At 44.8% G+C, this 16655-nt stretch overlaps 2 protein-coding genes across 13 annotated transcripts in view; both read left to right on the top strand.

Moving 5' to 3' along the window:
* Positions 1 to 6071, top strand: part of CARMIL1 (capping protein regulator and myosin 1 linker 1) — a 195039-nt gene extending 188968 nt beyond the window's left edge. For 9 of the 11 annotated variants that reach the window (XM_085571838.1, XM_021528664.4, XM_085571839.1 and 6 more), the window contains 3 exons: positions 323 to 457; positions 2049 to 2195; positions 5019 to 6071. In XM_085571838.1, coding sequence (XP_085427964.1) covers positions 323 to 457; positions 2049 to 2195; positions 5019 to 5155 — 419 coding nt within the window. In that variant the 3' untranslated portion in view covers positions 5156 to 6071. The remainder of the gene's footprint in view (positions 1 to 322; positions 458 to 2048; positions 2196 to 5018) is intronic. The other 2 variants (XM_021528671.4, XM_085571834.1) reach the window with 1 other exon arrangement.
* A 154-nt stretch (positions 6072 to 6225) lies between these two features.
* The window catches only part of SCGN (secretagogin, EF-hand calcium binding protein), a 35861-nt gene continuing 25431 nt past the window's right edge, over positions 6226 to 16655 (top strand). The window contains exons 1-3 of one of the 2 annotated variants that reach the window (XM_085571844.1): positions 6226 to 10712; positions 13223 to 13332; positions 15909 to 15979. In XM_085571844.1, the coding sequence (XP_085427970.1) occupies positions 13296 to 13332; positions 15909 to 15979 (108 nt within the window). In that variant the 5' untranslated portion in view covers positions 6226 to 10712; positions 13223 to 13295. Of the gene's footprint in view, positions 10713 to 13222; positions 13333 to 15267; positions 15400 to 15908; positions 15980 to 16655 lie in introns of those variants that run through there. The other variant, XM_021528782.3, reaches the window with a different exon arrangement.

The following is a 16655-nucleotide window of genomic DNA, read 5'->3' as shown; positions in this document are numbered from 1 at the left end:
TACAAATTGCTACTTATGTCTTGCAGGTAAATCACATGGTCACATCAGATTTCTATTTAAACTACAATAGCAGCACACATGACAAATGCTGAAATTGAGATCTTATCTTTGACTGTTAAAAGTCTTTCACCTGGACTCATGCCCATACAGTTTGTTTACATACAATGTAAATTCCTGAATCCTTCTTCTTCTGACACAGGTTCTGGCTGTTTCTTGTTTGTGTATTGTGTTGAAATTTGGTCCATCATAAACAACTGTTTCTGTGAGCTTTAGTGTAGATATAATTTTTCCTTCTCACCCTTTTGTTTGTGGTACTCCACAGAGGATGCTCCAGAGTCTCCTTCTGGCCCCAGTTCCCCAAAAGTTGCCCTGCTTCCACCAGTGCTGAAGAAAGTTCCTTCTGATAAAGAAAAGGATGGTCAGAGCAGCCCCTCAGTCAGATCATTTTCTCAAGAAGGTAGGAGTATTTGTGTAACCTGGTGTCTTCTAGTGGAATTTGATGTGTCAATGTCTCCTGATCTGTTTTGACTTGGAAAGGGAGAGGGTTATGCAACTGAAGATGCAAAAAGCAAGGAAAATAGGTGCAAGATGCACCTATTCAGCATCTCATCCACCTATCTTCCTTTGATCAAATCAAATAAACAATTAATCCCTGGGTATTAATAATGTAACTAAACATGTGTTGTGTACATTTATGGTTGGTTTGGTCTGAACTAAGATGCTGGTTGATGTTGGTCACACAATAATGTGAAATGCAGCTCTGTGGTTCAGCACATTTCCAGGGGAGCAGCCATACCTTTGATCCTTGCAGCCAGCCCCCTGCTCTCTTTGTTTTCTTTTCTGTGGGATCTCTGCATGTGACTGGGATTACCTCCCCTTCCTCTGGCAATGAGTCTCTGTGTGCCAGGGGAAGGCTTGATACCTATTATCTTTTCTACACAACAGTAGGCTGCTCTCTTCTCCTTGCTGATTTTCATGTGTGCACTGGATTTGTACTTTTGCTGATGCATTTTCATGCCCAGAGTTGATTCCTAGAAGAGCTCAATCTTTCTCTGATAGTATGGAGTATGTGGAGAAGTAGTGACAGGAATGTTTCTCATCATGGTGTCAGCTGGCAAAATGATGATGTTTGAAATCTGGGGGTGAGATGTCTTCCTACCTGGGTCTCTCCTCAAGAAAGGCATATAGGGTGATTCCCATCATTTAAGCTGTGAAACAAAGGGGTACTCTTTCACACTCTGACAGCAGATTTTCACAGCATAAAATGGGAAAAAACAAGTTGAGGCAGCTACATAATGCTAGGTTGTGAAGACTGAGAAGTTGTGCTGCCTACAAAGCCCACTGTCATCATTCAGATGATCCAGACTGCCAAAAACAACAGAAGCCAGGCACTGTGCTTTCTTACTCCTTGCTCCCTTAAACCTCTCCATTCAAACACCGAATTTTCTATTCAGCTTTACATGGAACTGTACATATTTAATCAATAATAGTTTAGACTTGCCAGGTCCTTAAGGAGCTGCTGGGCTTTGCATAAAGTTGTTTGGGAAGGAGTAAATTCTGTTTATTTTATTTTTATTCCTTTTAATGTTTTCTTTTTTATTCATTACTGTCCTACTTCCTCATTTAGCCATTCCTCTGTCCTTGCTTTCTGCCTCTCTTCAGGCTAGCATGTTCAATTTATTTCTGCAACTGGTAAATCACTGCAAATCTGTCCGAGTTAATAACAAAATTATATCTCCTGTGAAATAAAGCTACAAATTAGATGATACTTAATTGTAAAATTTCTTTATGTTGATGATTTTAACTGTACTTCATGGGACAATCTGAAAATATACCTCTTTGCACTGCACGGATGGGAGATCAGGCAACAGTTACCAACACCTCAAGATATCTGGACTACATTTAAACAAGCAACAGGCATACTGATTACTGCTCTCTGAATAATTGATTAAATGGGTTGGATAAGTGAAAATTTTCATATTACCTTCTGTATGTGGGCCTACACTAAGAGCAGCTTAGGAGTATAAACGAATCCTTTTCCTTGCTAGAACAAACAGGAGATTGTCAAAAAAGAGATGCAGCTCTTGACTGTGCCAAGCCATCTGGCAGCGTGAAAACCACTCCGGGGCAGTATTCTACCAGTGCAGAAGAGGAAGCTAATGTGCTTGGGCAGAGGATGGCACAGCCAACTTCTGGTTAGAATTTTTCATTTTTCATCAAGGTGGAGCTTGATAACTGGCACTAACAATTGTTAAGAAATGGTAGTAACAAAAAAGCCACAGAAGAGTATGGGTTTGTCACTAGGAGAAAGGTAAAAATCTCATGGGGTTCTAATCATATTTCTGCCCTCATGAAATTTACGTGGCATGAAGAAATTTGCAGATAAAACACGTTTTGTGCATTTTTCCTTTCTGTCTGCTCCAGTGATCAGTCCCATCTAGCACAAGCAGCCCCTCTGCAGAAGAGCACTCACTGCAATCTGTGACTGCTCAGTGCAGCAACACTGGCATGTTACAGGTATGGCTGCAGGCTGGCTGCTCCTTGCTGTGCTTGCACACCTGTCATTTCTAAGATCGTGCACTTTAGTGTTTCAAAAAACATTTTAGCTTGAATATTGTTAGTGCCAGTTTCAGTGCATCACTCACAAAACCATTTGAGAACTGGGTAAATCAGATTATTTATTGCTACTTTGACTTTCAGTTGCAAAAGCAAAGAAAAATACCACCTAAAGACCCCAAGCCCAACACTGTAGGTCAAAGGCGCAGCTTTGACTCACAGTGAGCTTATTCAGTAGGCTATAAAAATGTTCATTTCCTTTATGTGCTTTTAAAATATAAAAGCTCCTGTTCTCAAATGGTACATGTTTATATGTTTCTTTACCTCTTAAATGGTTGGTTTAAACAGTTGTTCAAAATTACTTTTCTTTCTAAAGTATTTTAATTGTTTATTTGAACATCTCATGCAATTCCATTTACCCAGAGTTTTTCTGTTTATAAGACATCACATAACTCTTCCTTAGCCCGAAATTTATCCTTTTTGTATTGTAGAATTAAACTTTGTCCATCCAAACTGGGAATCTCCCCTCCCTACCATAATCAAATTATTATAATTTAGTTCATTCTGAAATACCTCTCTGACAAAGTAAGTTTTGCAAGCTGAGATCCTGCCATAGACGGCTGCAGGTCACCTGTGTTGTACAGTTCAACATCGAGGCAAGGGTAAGCTCTTCTGGCAGAAGCCTGCTTGCACTATGGGAACTTAAATCCCTGATACATCTTTCAGTCATTTATGAGGCAAGCTACTTGCCTATATTTATCAGGCCATAAACTAAAATAGCTGCTGCAGGATGTGTTTTAGGTTTTGTTTAAAGAGTCAGTGAAGGCCAGACAAAGGCCAGGTAATTATTAGGAGGTACTGGTATCAAGAATGAGTCAAAAAATTTCCAGGCACCTATTTCTTTGAAAAGCAATGGTGTTTTGGAAGGTAGAAATGCCTGAATATTTTTTACAGGATAATCCTCTCCAGTTCTATGAAATGGCTTTAAAAACCTTTCTCAAAATCCCTTCCTGTTTTCCAACTTTTCATGCTAGGATAAAAATGCAGTGAGTGTGTAGCTACTGGCCCTTATTTCCTCACATATTTCAGCTAGCACAAATGAGGAAACAGATATTTTGGGCTCAGGAGAACTATTTGTCTGCCTTGGGATCCCTCTCTGTATTCCCCTCATTCCTAGCAGTTTGTAACGCAGCCTGCCACACCACTTGGAAATGGGCACAGAGATGGTCAGTGGCAAGCTGCTGCCGTGGCTGGAGCTGCTCGCTGGGGACAGGGCAGGCTGTCCCTTGCAGTGGTGAGGCTGCAGGTGAGTCGTACGTGGGGAAGGAGAGGTCATGCTGCATGGCCACAGCAGCTCCTGGTGCCTTGTCAAGAGACATATTCACAAAAGTAGTCAGGAACAAGGCTCAGTGTGAACCAAAGCCAACCATCCCTACCCAAAATGGTGGAGCAAAGAAGGTCTTGTAATGACAACATTTAATTTTGTGGGAGTGAAGTGAGGTGACTTGCAGCAAGGTCACATTTAAGGGCCACTGTGTGTTTGAAGTTTCACTTCAAGAGGAAGTATGAGATTTGCAGTGCTATCAGTCCTTGGGTAAGGTCACCCTGGTTGATGTATATACGGTAACAAGATGGTTATCTTGTTACCCTAGCAGTTGTAGGCCACTGATTAGATCAGGAATCTCAACAGGGTTTTACAACCTTCTTTTCCAATTTATTTTGAAACTTACAGGTTTGGAGAAAGCCCTGGCTTTATGGAGATTTCAGAGTGCTGGGTGAACAAAATGTGTACTGTTTGCATTTAGATCGTGGGAAGTGAATATGGCCTCCTGCCTTCCCCATTGCCAAGCACAGCAAGGTGCAGAGCCACGGGTGTCCTTCTTAGCAAGGGACAGAGAGGACATTTGGGACTTGGCAGTGTAGTGGGGCAGAGAGAAGCAGTTTGGGTAACTTGGATGCTGAGGTGAATGTCCTGTTCAAAGCTGCTGAGTCAAAAAGGAGAACACAGATGTGTCCTGCTAGGGGACAGGCCTGCCTGAGATGTGCATCACTGGTCTGAGGGATGCCCAGCAGGCACATCAGCCTGAGCAGTCAGGAGTGCACTCTCTGAGATCCATCCCAGCTGGAAAAAAGAATGCTGTTCTGGTATGGAAGTGGTGTAGATGAGAATAAAATCTCCAGGCCATTTCTAGCTGTAATGTTTATCCATGTCACAATGAAATACTGGGTGTCATGTTTCAAGTTTGCCTGCTTGTCAACCAACAGTGGACTAAAGCTTGCTCAAACTCTCGCCTTTTTCTGGCATGAAGAATTAATGGACCTATGCTACTCCCACTAGTGCAAATTAATTCAGTGGTATCAAGAGCAGCTCCCATGTGCATTAATGACTTTTTTTATGGTTATTTTTTCTTCTTTCTTTCTCTTCTGCAATCATTAATAAGCCCTGTTTCTGTTTTATGCAGCTGCAAAAAGAAGCCCTGGGCAGCAGGCTCATGAGTTCCAGGAACTGAAGCAGAGGTCCTTAAGTAAAGACGGCCATCAGGGAAGCAAGTCCAGTGACTCTGGTGAAGAAGCAGATAAAGATTTTATTTTTATTTAGCAATCAGTACAAGTGCTTTGTAGTGCAAGAGCTTTTTATAACAATCGGGGTTCAGCAATCAACAGTCCTTTTAGTCAGCTGCTCTTTCACCACAGGTACATTTCCATGCAGAAAACCTGATCTTCCAATCATGATTTACAGTGCACCTGGCATTGATTCGGCCCTTAATTTCTGGTCTGTACAGTGCAAGGCATTCCTTTCCATGCCTTTGCCTAAAGCCAGCTATTCTTTGATGTATTCTACTTGAATTTCTATGAAGCAGCTACAAAGAGTGCCCTGCATTAGGGCATTTAGAAAGTAAAGCAAATTAACTGGACACTGTCTTACACTAATACACTGTACAGCAGGTAATGTGTTGTACTGCTGAATGTAAATGTGTCATATCTGCACGTGACTTACCTATAAATATATTCTTGCGGTATGCAATTGCACATTGTAATTATATTAAAAGAGCACATTAATAAAATAATTTGTATAGATTATATATATTAAATGCTTGGGTATGGTTTTTACATTCTCCCATAGGGACCTTCTTTCTTCCTGTTCTCCTACTGTACATAAAGCTCCAACGCTTACATTTGTGTACTGTCAGAAAGCACAACAGAGAAGGATTTGGATTATGTATAACCATGGTATGCTTCCACATTCGTATATTAATGTATATAGTTGATTGGAATGAGGGCAATTGAAATTTTATTAATATTGGTGTTTTCTGGAGGCCTTCCTTGGTTCTGTCTGCATATTAGCTTCCTTTCAATGTGTAATTCTATGAGAAACATAGTTCAACATCTGTAAAAACATTTCAGCTTTTGAGGGAGGGGATGCAAATTTCACAGCTACCCACTTACATTACAGGTTGAAGGGATTTTATTCATATGTATATTTGTAACAATAAAAAATGATTTTACAACTGAAATACTAGTCTTTGTTTTTACAGCACTGTTTGTGGTCTGGTGGTCTCTGATCTTTGAATGCTGGCATTGGTTCACATAAGCAAATTGTGTTAACACAAAACCTGTATAATTTTTCTGTTTCAAGTAAAGTGCCTGTTCCAGCTGAAAGAGACACATACACATCATAAAACTGCTGAAGAAAGATCTCTTTATTATTCTCCTCCCTTGGAATCTTCAGCAAAGTAGCCTTTGTGTGAGCAGAAAACACCTGCTATCTAAATTCTCAATTTTGTTCCAATAGGACAGAATCAAATTTGTTTGGTAACTCTCTCCTAAGAGAAATTTCTCTAGCCTTTTTGTGACTTCTTGACTGGACAAACGTGCTCAGATAGCTGTCTGTCTGATGTCCTTCTGTTTGATCCCTGTGCACATGTCTGCTGTTGCCACTTCTCCTATTGCTCTATAAAGGGCTGCTAAGTCAAAACAAAACATCTTAGAAGCACTTGGTAGATGCTTACATCTCAAAAGTAGGCTACAAGGTAGTGGGAAAGAGGTCTTGAAGGCTTGGAGGTTCCTTCCTGGGGTTTGCCCTGACTTGAAATTATGCATTTATCTAAAATTATTAAGAATGAATCTTCATATATTCACATATATACTTTTGATTTATTTGCCATCAGTAAGAACAAAAGACAAATTGCAAAAGGAAACTTTAAATACCTGTATTATAAATGAAAATTAATTTATTAATAAATAAACTGCAATTTTTATTCCTATAGGTCATAGAAAAGACAATTGTCTGAGAAGCGTAAGTATGCAAGAAGGGTTGCTCTGATTACTGGTTTTGTGAATTGAAGAAAATTACACCACAGATTGTGGTATTAAGGCAAAAATTTAAAATAGTCTATAACTTCCAGAGCAGTTAGTTGCTGAGGATTTCTTACTTGTTCTTGATGTTCTCATCAGTCATCTGAGATACTGTTGTGGTCCTGCTTTGAGAAACCACAGCAGTATGTGTGCTCATCACCCTGGCATCAGAAAACCAAAGAAAGGGATGTCTCAAATGCTGTAGACAAAGCATGTACTTGTGCTGTTAAGAAGAAAAGCTTTAGTGCTGTAACATTTGTTTGCTGGAGTATAAGGATTTAATTAGACATCAGTGTTTTTCCATATTAGTTATGGAAAGCCATTCGTCTTTATTCCAGCCATCAGTATGTTGTGGGCAGGCTGAGTGGTAGAGAAACAACTTTAAAGGAGTCCTAGTGAGAGCTCTTGAAGACCTGGGGTTTGGCTTTTTGTGTGTGTGGCTTTGGGGGTGGGAGGAGTGATGATTTTCATTACTTTACTTTCTTTCTGCCTGGCATGTCCAGCACTATCAGCCTGACTGAAAAGAATTCCTGTTGCATCCAGAGCACCTCTGTTGTGCCTATTCTGCATTTAAGAAATAATGACTTTTATTTTCAGTATCTTGAGCTCATAGAGGGCATGGGCAAGTGCCAGTGTGTTTCAGGAAAGGAACAACCATTGTCCCCTGGTGCCAAGGCAAGCTGGGAGGTTTGGGGGGATCCTTGTAGAGCACGGAAGGTGTTGCTTTTCCACAAGCTGCAGGCCCTCCAAGCAGGTGTGTAGCTGGCAGAACCCTCACATCTCATTTCCTCCCTGCTGTCTGAGCTGCTCTGGGGGTGGTCTTCTGTGATCTGTGCCTATCCTTCTCTAGGAAGGCCCATGTGCTTCTCTGGGAGGGTGAGGGACAGAGCCTAGAAGGCACATTCAGCTGCTTTGGTGGGCTGTCAGTGGTGAAGATTCCTGGAGTTCTCGGGAGACTGAACAGAGATCAGGTAGAGGTACCACTGAAGGAAAGGGTTGCTAACTTGTTCTCCCAAGGCATCCATAGTATCACCAGTGCTCTGTGTTCCTTCCTGTCACACACTGGTGCTGTGCTGGCAGCTTGCTGGCAGCGGTGGGAGCAGAGTTTGGTATGGGAGGAGGTGGCCCGCCTCCCAGGCATGCTGCTGGCATTCATTCCCCTTGCAGCTGAGGGCATCTCCACAATGCTGTTCTGCACGGTCTGGTCGCACAGAAAGGGCTCAGAGGCTCCAGCTGGGGTTACGTGTGACACCATGGCTTGGTCCCTGGGCCATGACTGCTCTCAGACGAGAGCAGTTGCCCTCACCCTACTTAGGGATGACAGCAAGGCCCTCTGCTTACCCCCATGCACATAAGCATGTGTACGTTCTGTATGAGCAAACAAGAGGGAAGGACCAGCAGTTAGCAGTTAGTGACTCCTGGTCACCCAGTTAGAAATGCTGCCCTGGAAGGGGTCTTAGCCCGAGCAGCTCAGTTCAGAACTGCACCTAACTGATCCACATTTAGGAAAAGCAAGCAAACAGCTCTCCTGGAGGGAGCTGCTCTGCTCTTTTCTGCTCTTAAATCTGTTTTTCAGGTTTTGCTGGCAAGGAATTTCACCCCTGATGTAAGCCCCCTCTGAGAGGCGCTGAAGAAGGGCTGTGGCTGCATGCCAGCGTGAACTCAGACAGCTCTGTACCACAGCTGCAGGGCTACTTCCCACTTCCAGCTAAAGGAGGTTAAAATCTGACTGATACATTTTGAGCTTTTTAAAGTATTCCCTGATGTGAAGTAACAACAGTAAATAGCTGCCTCCTAAGATGGGAATTGTAATAATCCTAAATCTTCCACCTCTGCCAGAGCCAGCCATCCAGGCTGAGACAAATTGGGAATTAATGTGTCCCATTAGTCAGAAATCAGTGCAAGCCACCACACTTAGCTGAGATCTCCCACCAGCACAACTTCTCACCAACACTGCTTATTAATTGATTAATGTGGAGATCATCTCTCTCTCCTATTGCAAACAAAATAAGGTACTGAGAATATTTTTTGGGAAAATAGCAGAAAGCTCTTCTCCTGTTTGAAACTCATGAGAGCTGTGCTGCTTTCCCCATGCCCAGGGATGCTAATACTGGTTGGGTTGTGCCTGAGTCCAACCGCTGGAGATTATCCTCTGCTTGTGCTGAAGCTTGGGGAAGGTTTCAGGCAGAAACACTGTGCTTTGCTTCTCCTGGAGCCATGAGCCAGAGGAGTAACAAACAGTGCAGATTGAGTTACAGATTATTATTTAATGTCTGTCTCCTGTTGATCAGGCCTGGAAAGCAGAGCAGTTTTTTCCCCATCCTAAGAAAATGGGGAGGGTGAAAATCGCAACATAAACACAAGGTACCAGCCTTTCCTTCTAATGTATGAGCTCCCCATCCCAGAAATAAGGGATCATAGGAAGATCTGCCAGGCACTTTCACAGCTTTCCTACTCATCTCTGCCCATCCTCCTGCAGTTCCTCATGTCTCCTCCCAACAGGGGACTCTCACCAGCACCACAGCAAGTGCCTTTGGAACCACCTGAGCTGTCCTCCACTAGTGTCCAGCATTTCCAAAGCCTCCTGACCACAGGCAGGGCAGGACTTCACAGCAGCTGGAGTGTCTTCCCCAGGGGACAGAGAGGGGTGTGCCCATTTTTGGTTGAGAACAATCAGCTTCACCAAACACACAGTGCTCCTGGAGTTCCTCAGGCCTTGATGGCACTTTGTTTCCATAGACGCTGCCAGTGACTGGCATCTTAAAATGCTGCTCTTAGAATTGCATGTGGAACTCTTTTTTTCCCTTCCTGAAACCGAGATTTCTCTAGTTCTGGAGGGCAGTCTTCCAGAGCTGCACAGAGTTTGTGTATTTAGAGACCTGGGGAACAGGCATCTGAATGGGTGAAGAAATGCAGGAGTGAGGCTTCAGGATGATCTGAAGGGCAAGGGAAACAAATTAAATAGTGATTTGTTGGCTGATGGCAAGTTGCTAGAAAGCAGCCTAGTGGTGGGGCTACATCCAAGTGCCCCGTGGGATTGTGAGATGCCCTAGAGGTTCCAGGGTCACATATGGTGAGGAGAGAAATCCCAGCTGATGGAGAAAGGCTGGTGCAGGGCAATGGCTGAGCTCCTGATAAAGCTACTTTTTCCTTTGAGTCCAGGACAAAGCTGCCAGTTCTCAATCAGCAGCCAGGGACAAGGTGGTCCACAGGATGAGGCACTTGCTTGGTCAGGAGCCAGAACCAGAATGCCAGCTCACCCCCTCCCTGGGCTCTTTCACCTGTGCTTGCTCTTGGAGATCAAGCACAGGTGAGAGGGCATCAGGGAGATCCCAAAGGAGAAGGGGTTGTGAGTGTCCTGGTGTAAAAATTCCCCACATGCCAAGTACCAAAGAGGAATTGCTGTGAGAGCAACAATGCTCATCAGCACCAAGAAGCTGAAGAGTGAAAATACAGCTGAAGAGCTCTATTTCTGAGTAGAGGGAAAACAATCTTTGAGTCTCTGCACAGAAGATTGTGTCATTATGAGGGATCTGTTATTACAGGACTTAATTTCTTATACTGTATCCCACAGCAAACTGAAGAGGCTCCTGCAGATAGAATCTCTTCCCAATTAGAAAGCTGCTCTGCCTTTGACACGCCTACATCAGCTGTCCTAGGGATTTATTACATGCAGGTTCCAAGTGGCCATATTTGGGAAGCCTCCATAGAAAAGCAGATATGCTGCCCTTGTCCCTCCAGCCATGAGTTGAGGTTTTTGCTCTGATGCCTCTGTGCGGATTCTGCTTTGGCAGTTTATGGTAAGTTCTCCCTGCTGACCCCAAATCCAATCCTTCAGGGCCTGTTTTTCTGCTTTTCCAGTAAGTTGACCTGAGAATATAAAAGCTACATGGGAGAAAGAGTATTTAATTAGATTGATTCCAGCCAGGGAAGCCAGGAGAGGGGCTGCCTGCTTGGCAAATCCAATTTGGTTTCACTAAATGAAGGAGTCAAGTTAACTCTGTAATCTCTGTTTAGTGTTGTTCCAGGAATGCCTCCTTCCCTTCCCATTTGCTTAGGTAAGTAATACCCAACAGAGGGTAGAGGAAAGTGCTGTGGAGGCTGTACAGCCCAGGCTTTATTTTGACAACATTAAATTCTAGCCAAAGACTAAAATAATGAAAGTCATGAACTGTAACTGAGACTGCAGTCCCTGGGTAGCAATGAGCAACATGTAGCTGGGGGAAAGATCAGCTTTTCTTTTGGGAAATCTCAACTCCCTTCTGATGTCCTGACCCCTCATTTCAGTGGAATCCTTGTGGGAAGAGGTTGTCTGCTTCCTTATAACACTCAAAGGATCCCATTGCTCGTCCAAAATGAAGAAAACAACAGAGGACTGAAGCCTCAATTTGCAGGGCTGGCTGGGAAGGCTGGAGAAGCTTAGCTTTGATGGGAATCTGTGGATGGAAATGTCTGTGGGACGGAAGTCTTTGTGTCACACCACGTCCATCAGTACCTGACCTGAACTGCCATTGTCCTGTTTGCACCCTGAATCCACACACTCTGCACCATGTGAGCCAGAAAGATGGATCCAGGATCTAGCCCAGCACGAGAATGTGGGATTTGCTGGGCAGAGGGAGGGAGTGAGATGGAAGGAGGGGCAAAAGAAGGCATCCTTGTTGGAAGGTGGGGAGGTCTACTGCTAATAAGCAACTTGTACCCATCTGAGAGTGGGTTGGAAAGAAGAGTCTGTTTCTTTTCTGCAGCAGACAGCTTCATCTCTGACTTGATTTCCAAGAAATTGTATGAATGGTAGGGGGCTTCCCTGACTGTATTATTTCCATTTTGACTTCCTTTCAGTTTGCCTCTCATTTTCCGTTGCTGAGATGCTCACAGACCCCTTGCTGGGCAGGAATGCATCATCCCCACCCTTGACAGCCCAAGCTGTGCACAGCAGCTCAGCCAGCATATGCACCTCCCGCTGCCCTGATACAAATCAGGGTCTGGGGAAAACGGGGTACACCAAGGATCTGGGCTGCAGCTTTCTGCAGGACCCATGCAGGTCCCAAACCACTTGTGAAACACCTGCTCAGTGAAGGATGAAATGCTGATGGCTGGTGTTGGCTTCCTCAGTGTCTCCAGTCAGTGCAAAGCTGAGGGAAGCTGAAGCCATTTGATGAAGAAAATTATTTCCATTTAACTGTGTCTGCATGTATTTGGAATTTTCTTCTGTAAAGGAGAGGAGCAAAGTCCAACCATAAATCCAAATATTTGGTTTGTTTTTTTTGTTCTCTAGTCTGTTCATGGGAGCCAAAATGTTTCATTTCACATCAATTCATTGAGTCTGGCCTAAAGAATGAGGCATTTGTCAGCTGCCCCTCATTTTTGTTTCCAGATCAGCAATCTGCACTTTTATCTATGTTTTTCCATTTACAGTTTGATTAAGCCTTTCTGCAAAGCTGGGGCTTTGGCCACAAGCTCCTTATTTTGCTCTTTACTTGGCAATAGTTGCCATTTATTAATTATCGATATCAGTTAAATAAAGCAGCATTGCTGGTGTCCTCAGCTGGAGGGTTCCTTGACCCACAGCAGGACCAGGCAATGCTTGTGCAAATGCTTCCAGCCTCAAGGGACCTACTGAAGCACATTCTTTTTTTTTTTTTTTTTTTTAAAGCTTTTCAAAACACAAGTTTGAGGTCTTCAGCCTTGAAATTGACTGCACAGTGCAAAGCTGAAGCAAAAGTCCTTAATCCAAAGTGTTCATTACTTTGTAAAATGCTGCCTACCTCTAACTCTTATTTATTTCTCTGAGGAAATAAGCCAAGGCAGAGTGGTTGCTGAGTTTGGTACATGAGCTGCACACACAGCAGCTATCTTCAGTGTGTTGTTTTAATATGGGTCCACAGTTCAATACACTCCTCAAATTTACAGTGTTCCACAGAAAGTTGAACTGGATGAGTAAAAATTTTTCTGAGCTGTTTTTTGTTTAGTTTGTTTTGCTTCTCATTCAGGCTTTACTGAGTCACCTAAAGCAATTGGAGAAGCTGAACACATTTTAGGCATGCAGCAGGATGGCCACATCCTCTCTGCAGGCTGGGATTTACCTGGTTCCAGTCACTTTGAGTTATATTTTGCAATTCCACCCCTAAGAACCATAAATCCATTGTGTGCAATACTTGAGGTGGGGCAAAGCAGCTAAACTGCGCATCTATGGGGTGGCTCCTGTATCTATATGTTATTTCAGTAAAGGATTTTGTCAGGAGAGCAAAGGCATAGCTGGTGCAAACACAAGAGGAATCCACCATGTCTGCTCCTTTTTCCCCCTTTGCAGGTAATGGTGCTGTGTGAAATCAAAATCCCTCTGTGCCAGCACTGAGAGTACCTGGGATGACAAGGATTCTCAGATGGATGGACACATATCATCCACATCCTCATGCACAGGTAACAATGAGCTCTTGTGAAAGACTTTTGAACTTGAAGGTCGTTTTTTTCTCTCTAAATTTGACCTGGTTTCACTAGAGTTGTGTGACATGCTGGATAAATACAGGTAATTTAAACAAGGTGTCACTTCTTTCCTGCTCTTGCTCCTGTGAGAGCATGAGGAGAGCATGGGGGAGAACGAGCTATGAGACCCTCTTCTCGATGTCCTCAGCTTTGCATACAATCCCATAAAATCTCGCTGTCTCCATTCCTGCCAAATGTCAAGGTGCTTTCACTTGCAAAATATTTTAAAACATGGGTGGTGTTTCCTCTTAAGCTAGTTTTGTTAAAGATATTTTTTAGTAATAAACCAGCTGTCATGATCATAATGCCAGGAGACCTTGTTGGTTATCAGCCATGGTGGTGGTTTCCAAAGCCAGGTTGCAAACGTTAGAAACTGATGAACATCTCTTTCCTAAAAGCCTGGGTCAGTATGCTTTGTGTCTGGGGTAGATGGGCTTTGGGTCCTGGGAAGAGAGATTGCCCCAAAAAGTGACCTTCATGCCATGGAGCAGTTCTAGGTGACTTCATCCCACACAGGAGATCAGGCAGCTCCCACGGGGTACATGAGGCCACCACTGTCAGGGAGCCATGGTGGGAAACATTGGGAAGAAGAGACTGAAGGAGGGGTTCCATGAGGGAGCCTTCAACCTAAGGCGAGGCCTGACTTTTGGCAATGAGGCAAGGACTGATGACAGAGAAACCTGTGGAGTGACTCTAGTCTTGCCTGCAAGGGACATAGGCAGGTTTCTCCTAAAAATTTAGACTTTTCCATGTCATTTACCTAATGAGTTCATCTCCCATGCTGGGGTTCCCCACCTGAGCACGGTCAGGGAGTGCTTGTGGCCTTACTGTTGCATTAAGATCTTGACGATAATTTTTCTGAGGTCCAAAGGTGATCCCAGGCTGCCATCCAGGGAATCTCTGTACTGAGATGCCCCCATGCTGCTGTTTAAACACATCAGCTTTACAGCATCTCCTTTTTCTTTGCACACTGGAAAAGCTGGACATTGCTGTGTGATCTGTGTTGTGATAGTCCTGAAAGAATTTCCTGAGTAAAACACAACTCAAGATTTTTTTCATCAAGAGTTTTTCCCCCTGCTCAGATGAAATAGGAACTTTCTCAGGGAGAACATTAAACACCTTTTAAAAGCCTTTTCTGCTGCTTCGGAGTGTATCTCTAAATCATTACGTTAATAAAATTGAAATATATATTGAATCAAAGGCAACCTAGAAAAAACTGTAAGGGTCTCAAAGGAGAGAATAATGATTCTAGGAGCACACATGGAGACCAGCTCAGTCCCAGGTGCCTAAAATCACTGTAGGTGAATACACAGGTGACATTCAAATCAAATCTACTCCCAAGCTGGGCCATCAACGCTCTATCAGCACAGAGAACGTAAACCCCACGGTTTCTCCATTTGATTAGTATTATAGGAGGAAGACAATGCAGATTTCTGTCTCTCTTTGTCCTCTGGTTTATTCTGCCGAGGGTTACCGTCCCGATGGCTGTGAGGAACGAAAAGCCGAGAGAACTCTGCCTGCTGCTGCTCTGCTTTCATAAACCCAGAAGGAGAGTTACCAGCTTCAGAAAACTCCTTTTTCTCGCCTTAAGCTGCACTACTCTGAAGCTTCACATTTCCCTCCAGTACTTCTGCCTTCGGGCGGGTTTGAAACTTTAAAGGTCGTTGGCAAGCGGCTCTTCCGAAGCGTGGGCTGCGGGCTGGGGCTGCTCCAGCGCACCTCGGCGGCCGAGCTGCGTGCCGCCCCGGCGCGGGCACAGCCGGGCGGGACGCGGGCGGGCGGGAGGCCGGTGTGACGGGCCCGGGAAGGGGGAGACCCCCGCGGGGCCGCCCCCGGGGCGGGGCCGCCGCCCTGAAAGCCGGGCCCGGCGGCGGGGCCGGGGCAGAGGCGGCGCCGCCGAGGGAGGGCGAGGCGGGGGCCGCAGCAGCACCATGGAGAGCGGCGCCGCCGGGCGCCTGGACGCCGCCGCCTTCCTCGGGGCCTGGCGGCGCTTCGACGCCGACGGCAAGTGGGGCCAGGCGTGGGGGGAGCCGGCCGAGGGGTGCGGGGTGCCTGCAGGGCTCTGTCCGTGCAGGGGGAGCGGTGTGGCTGTCTGCGATGCTGCGCCTGGGGACGGCTGTCCGAACTGACATCTGCCGCGTCCTGCAGGTGCTTCCGAGCCCACCTCTTCCTCCTCACCACAGCTGTAATTCCTCCTTCCACCCCAAAAGTTTTGCCTTCTCATCACTTCCCTGTTTCATCTGCTGCTCTCTTTTTGGGTCCCAGTTTGGGACTTTGTTGTTTCTGAAAATTTTCTGTAAGAAAATCTCCAAAGGCACGGCAATTGTGCCCAGCCCTCGCACGGAGTGAACAGATGAAATTGAATAGGACATGAGGCTCCCCTGAGTGGGCAGGCAGGGCCACCGGCTGGGATCCTGACCCTGAAGCCTTCAACTACCTGCATGCAGCCCATGACACAGTTCCTGGAACTGGGGACATATCCCTGATCCTTAATATATTTGCTCTTTGTTTAGACAATGGTTACATAGAAGGGAAGGAGCTTGACGATTTTTTTCATCATCTCCTGGAGAAACTGGGACCAGAAGTAAGTACTGTGCTGTGTTGTTGCCCATCAGGTCCAAGCAAAAAAGTTATGCTGAGAGATTGTTTGTGTTTGTTGTTCCCTGATTGCCGACTTCCTTAGCAGTCCCGAGGTAAAGAGCTTTTCTCTTGGCAACAGGGTGGCATTTGAGCACGTACAACAAGTGCAGTCAGCTGAGCAGTTTGATCAGTTGTCTCCAGCCCAACAGCTGCTGGTCAGGGGGAGATCGCAGCTGGCACCAGCTGAAGGGGCTGGTTGGCAGAGTGGAGAGAAAGTCATTTAGTGTTGTTGAGTAGAAACAAGCATGGGCACAACCTGGCTAGCTGAGCGAGAGGGCAATGTTCACAGTTTATTTGTTCAAGCCTGTGATGGTTAGTTTTGTTAATATGATAGGTTTCTTTCCCAGGTCAATTTTTTTTAACAAACATACTGTCATTAATTTTAAATGGTGCTTAGGAATAAAGCTTATGTCTATATTGCCACAAATGGCAAAAAGCCAAATGAACGTCAATTCTGTTGCTTCTAAGATCCAGACCTTGCTCTACAGTGTTTCTAGGGTTCTCCCCTGGTTTCCTTTCCTAGTTTTGGCAGCATTTCCCCTCTCTCATTATCTGCATCTACAGAAGTTGCACTACAATTTGCAGGGTGCTCTTTCCTTGGCTCCAGGTCATACCTTGCC

The sequence above is a fragment of the Lonchura striata genome, chromosome 2 (genome assembly GCF_050655825.1).
Source record: "Lonchura striata isolate lonStrDom1 chromosome 2, ASM5065582v1, whole genome shotgun sequence".
In the NCBI taxonomy this organism is placed as follows: Eukaryota; Metazoa; Chordata; class Aves; order Passeriformes; family Estrildidae; genus Lonchura; species Lonchura striata.
Note: the sequence above shows the minus strand (reverse complement) of the source record. Positions and strands in the feature narration are given on the sequence as shown.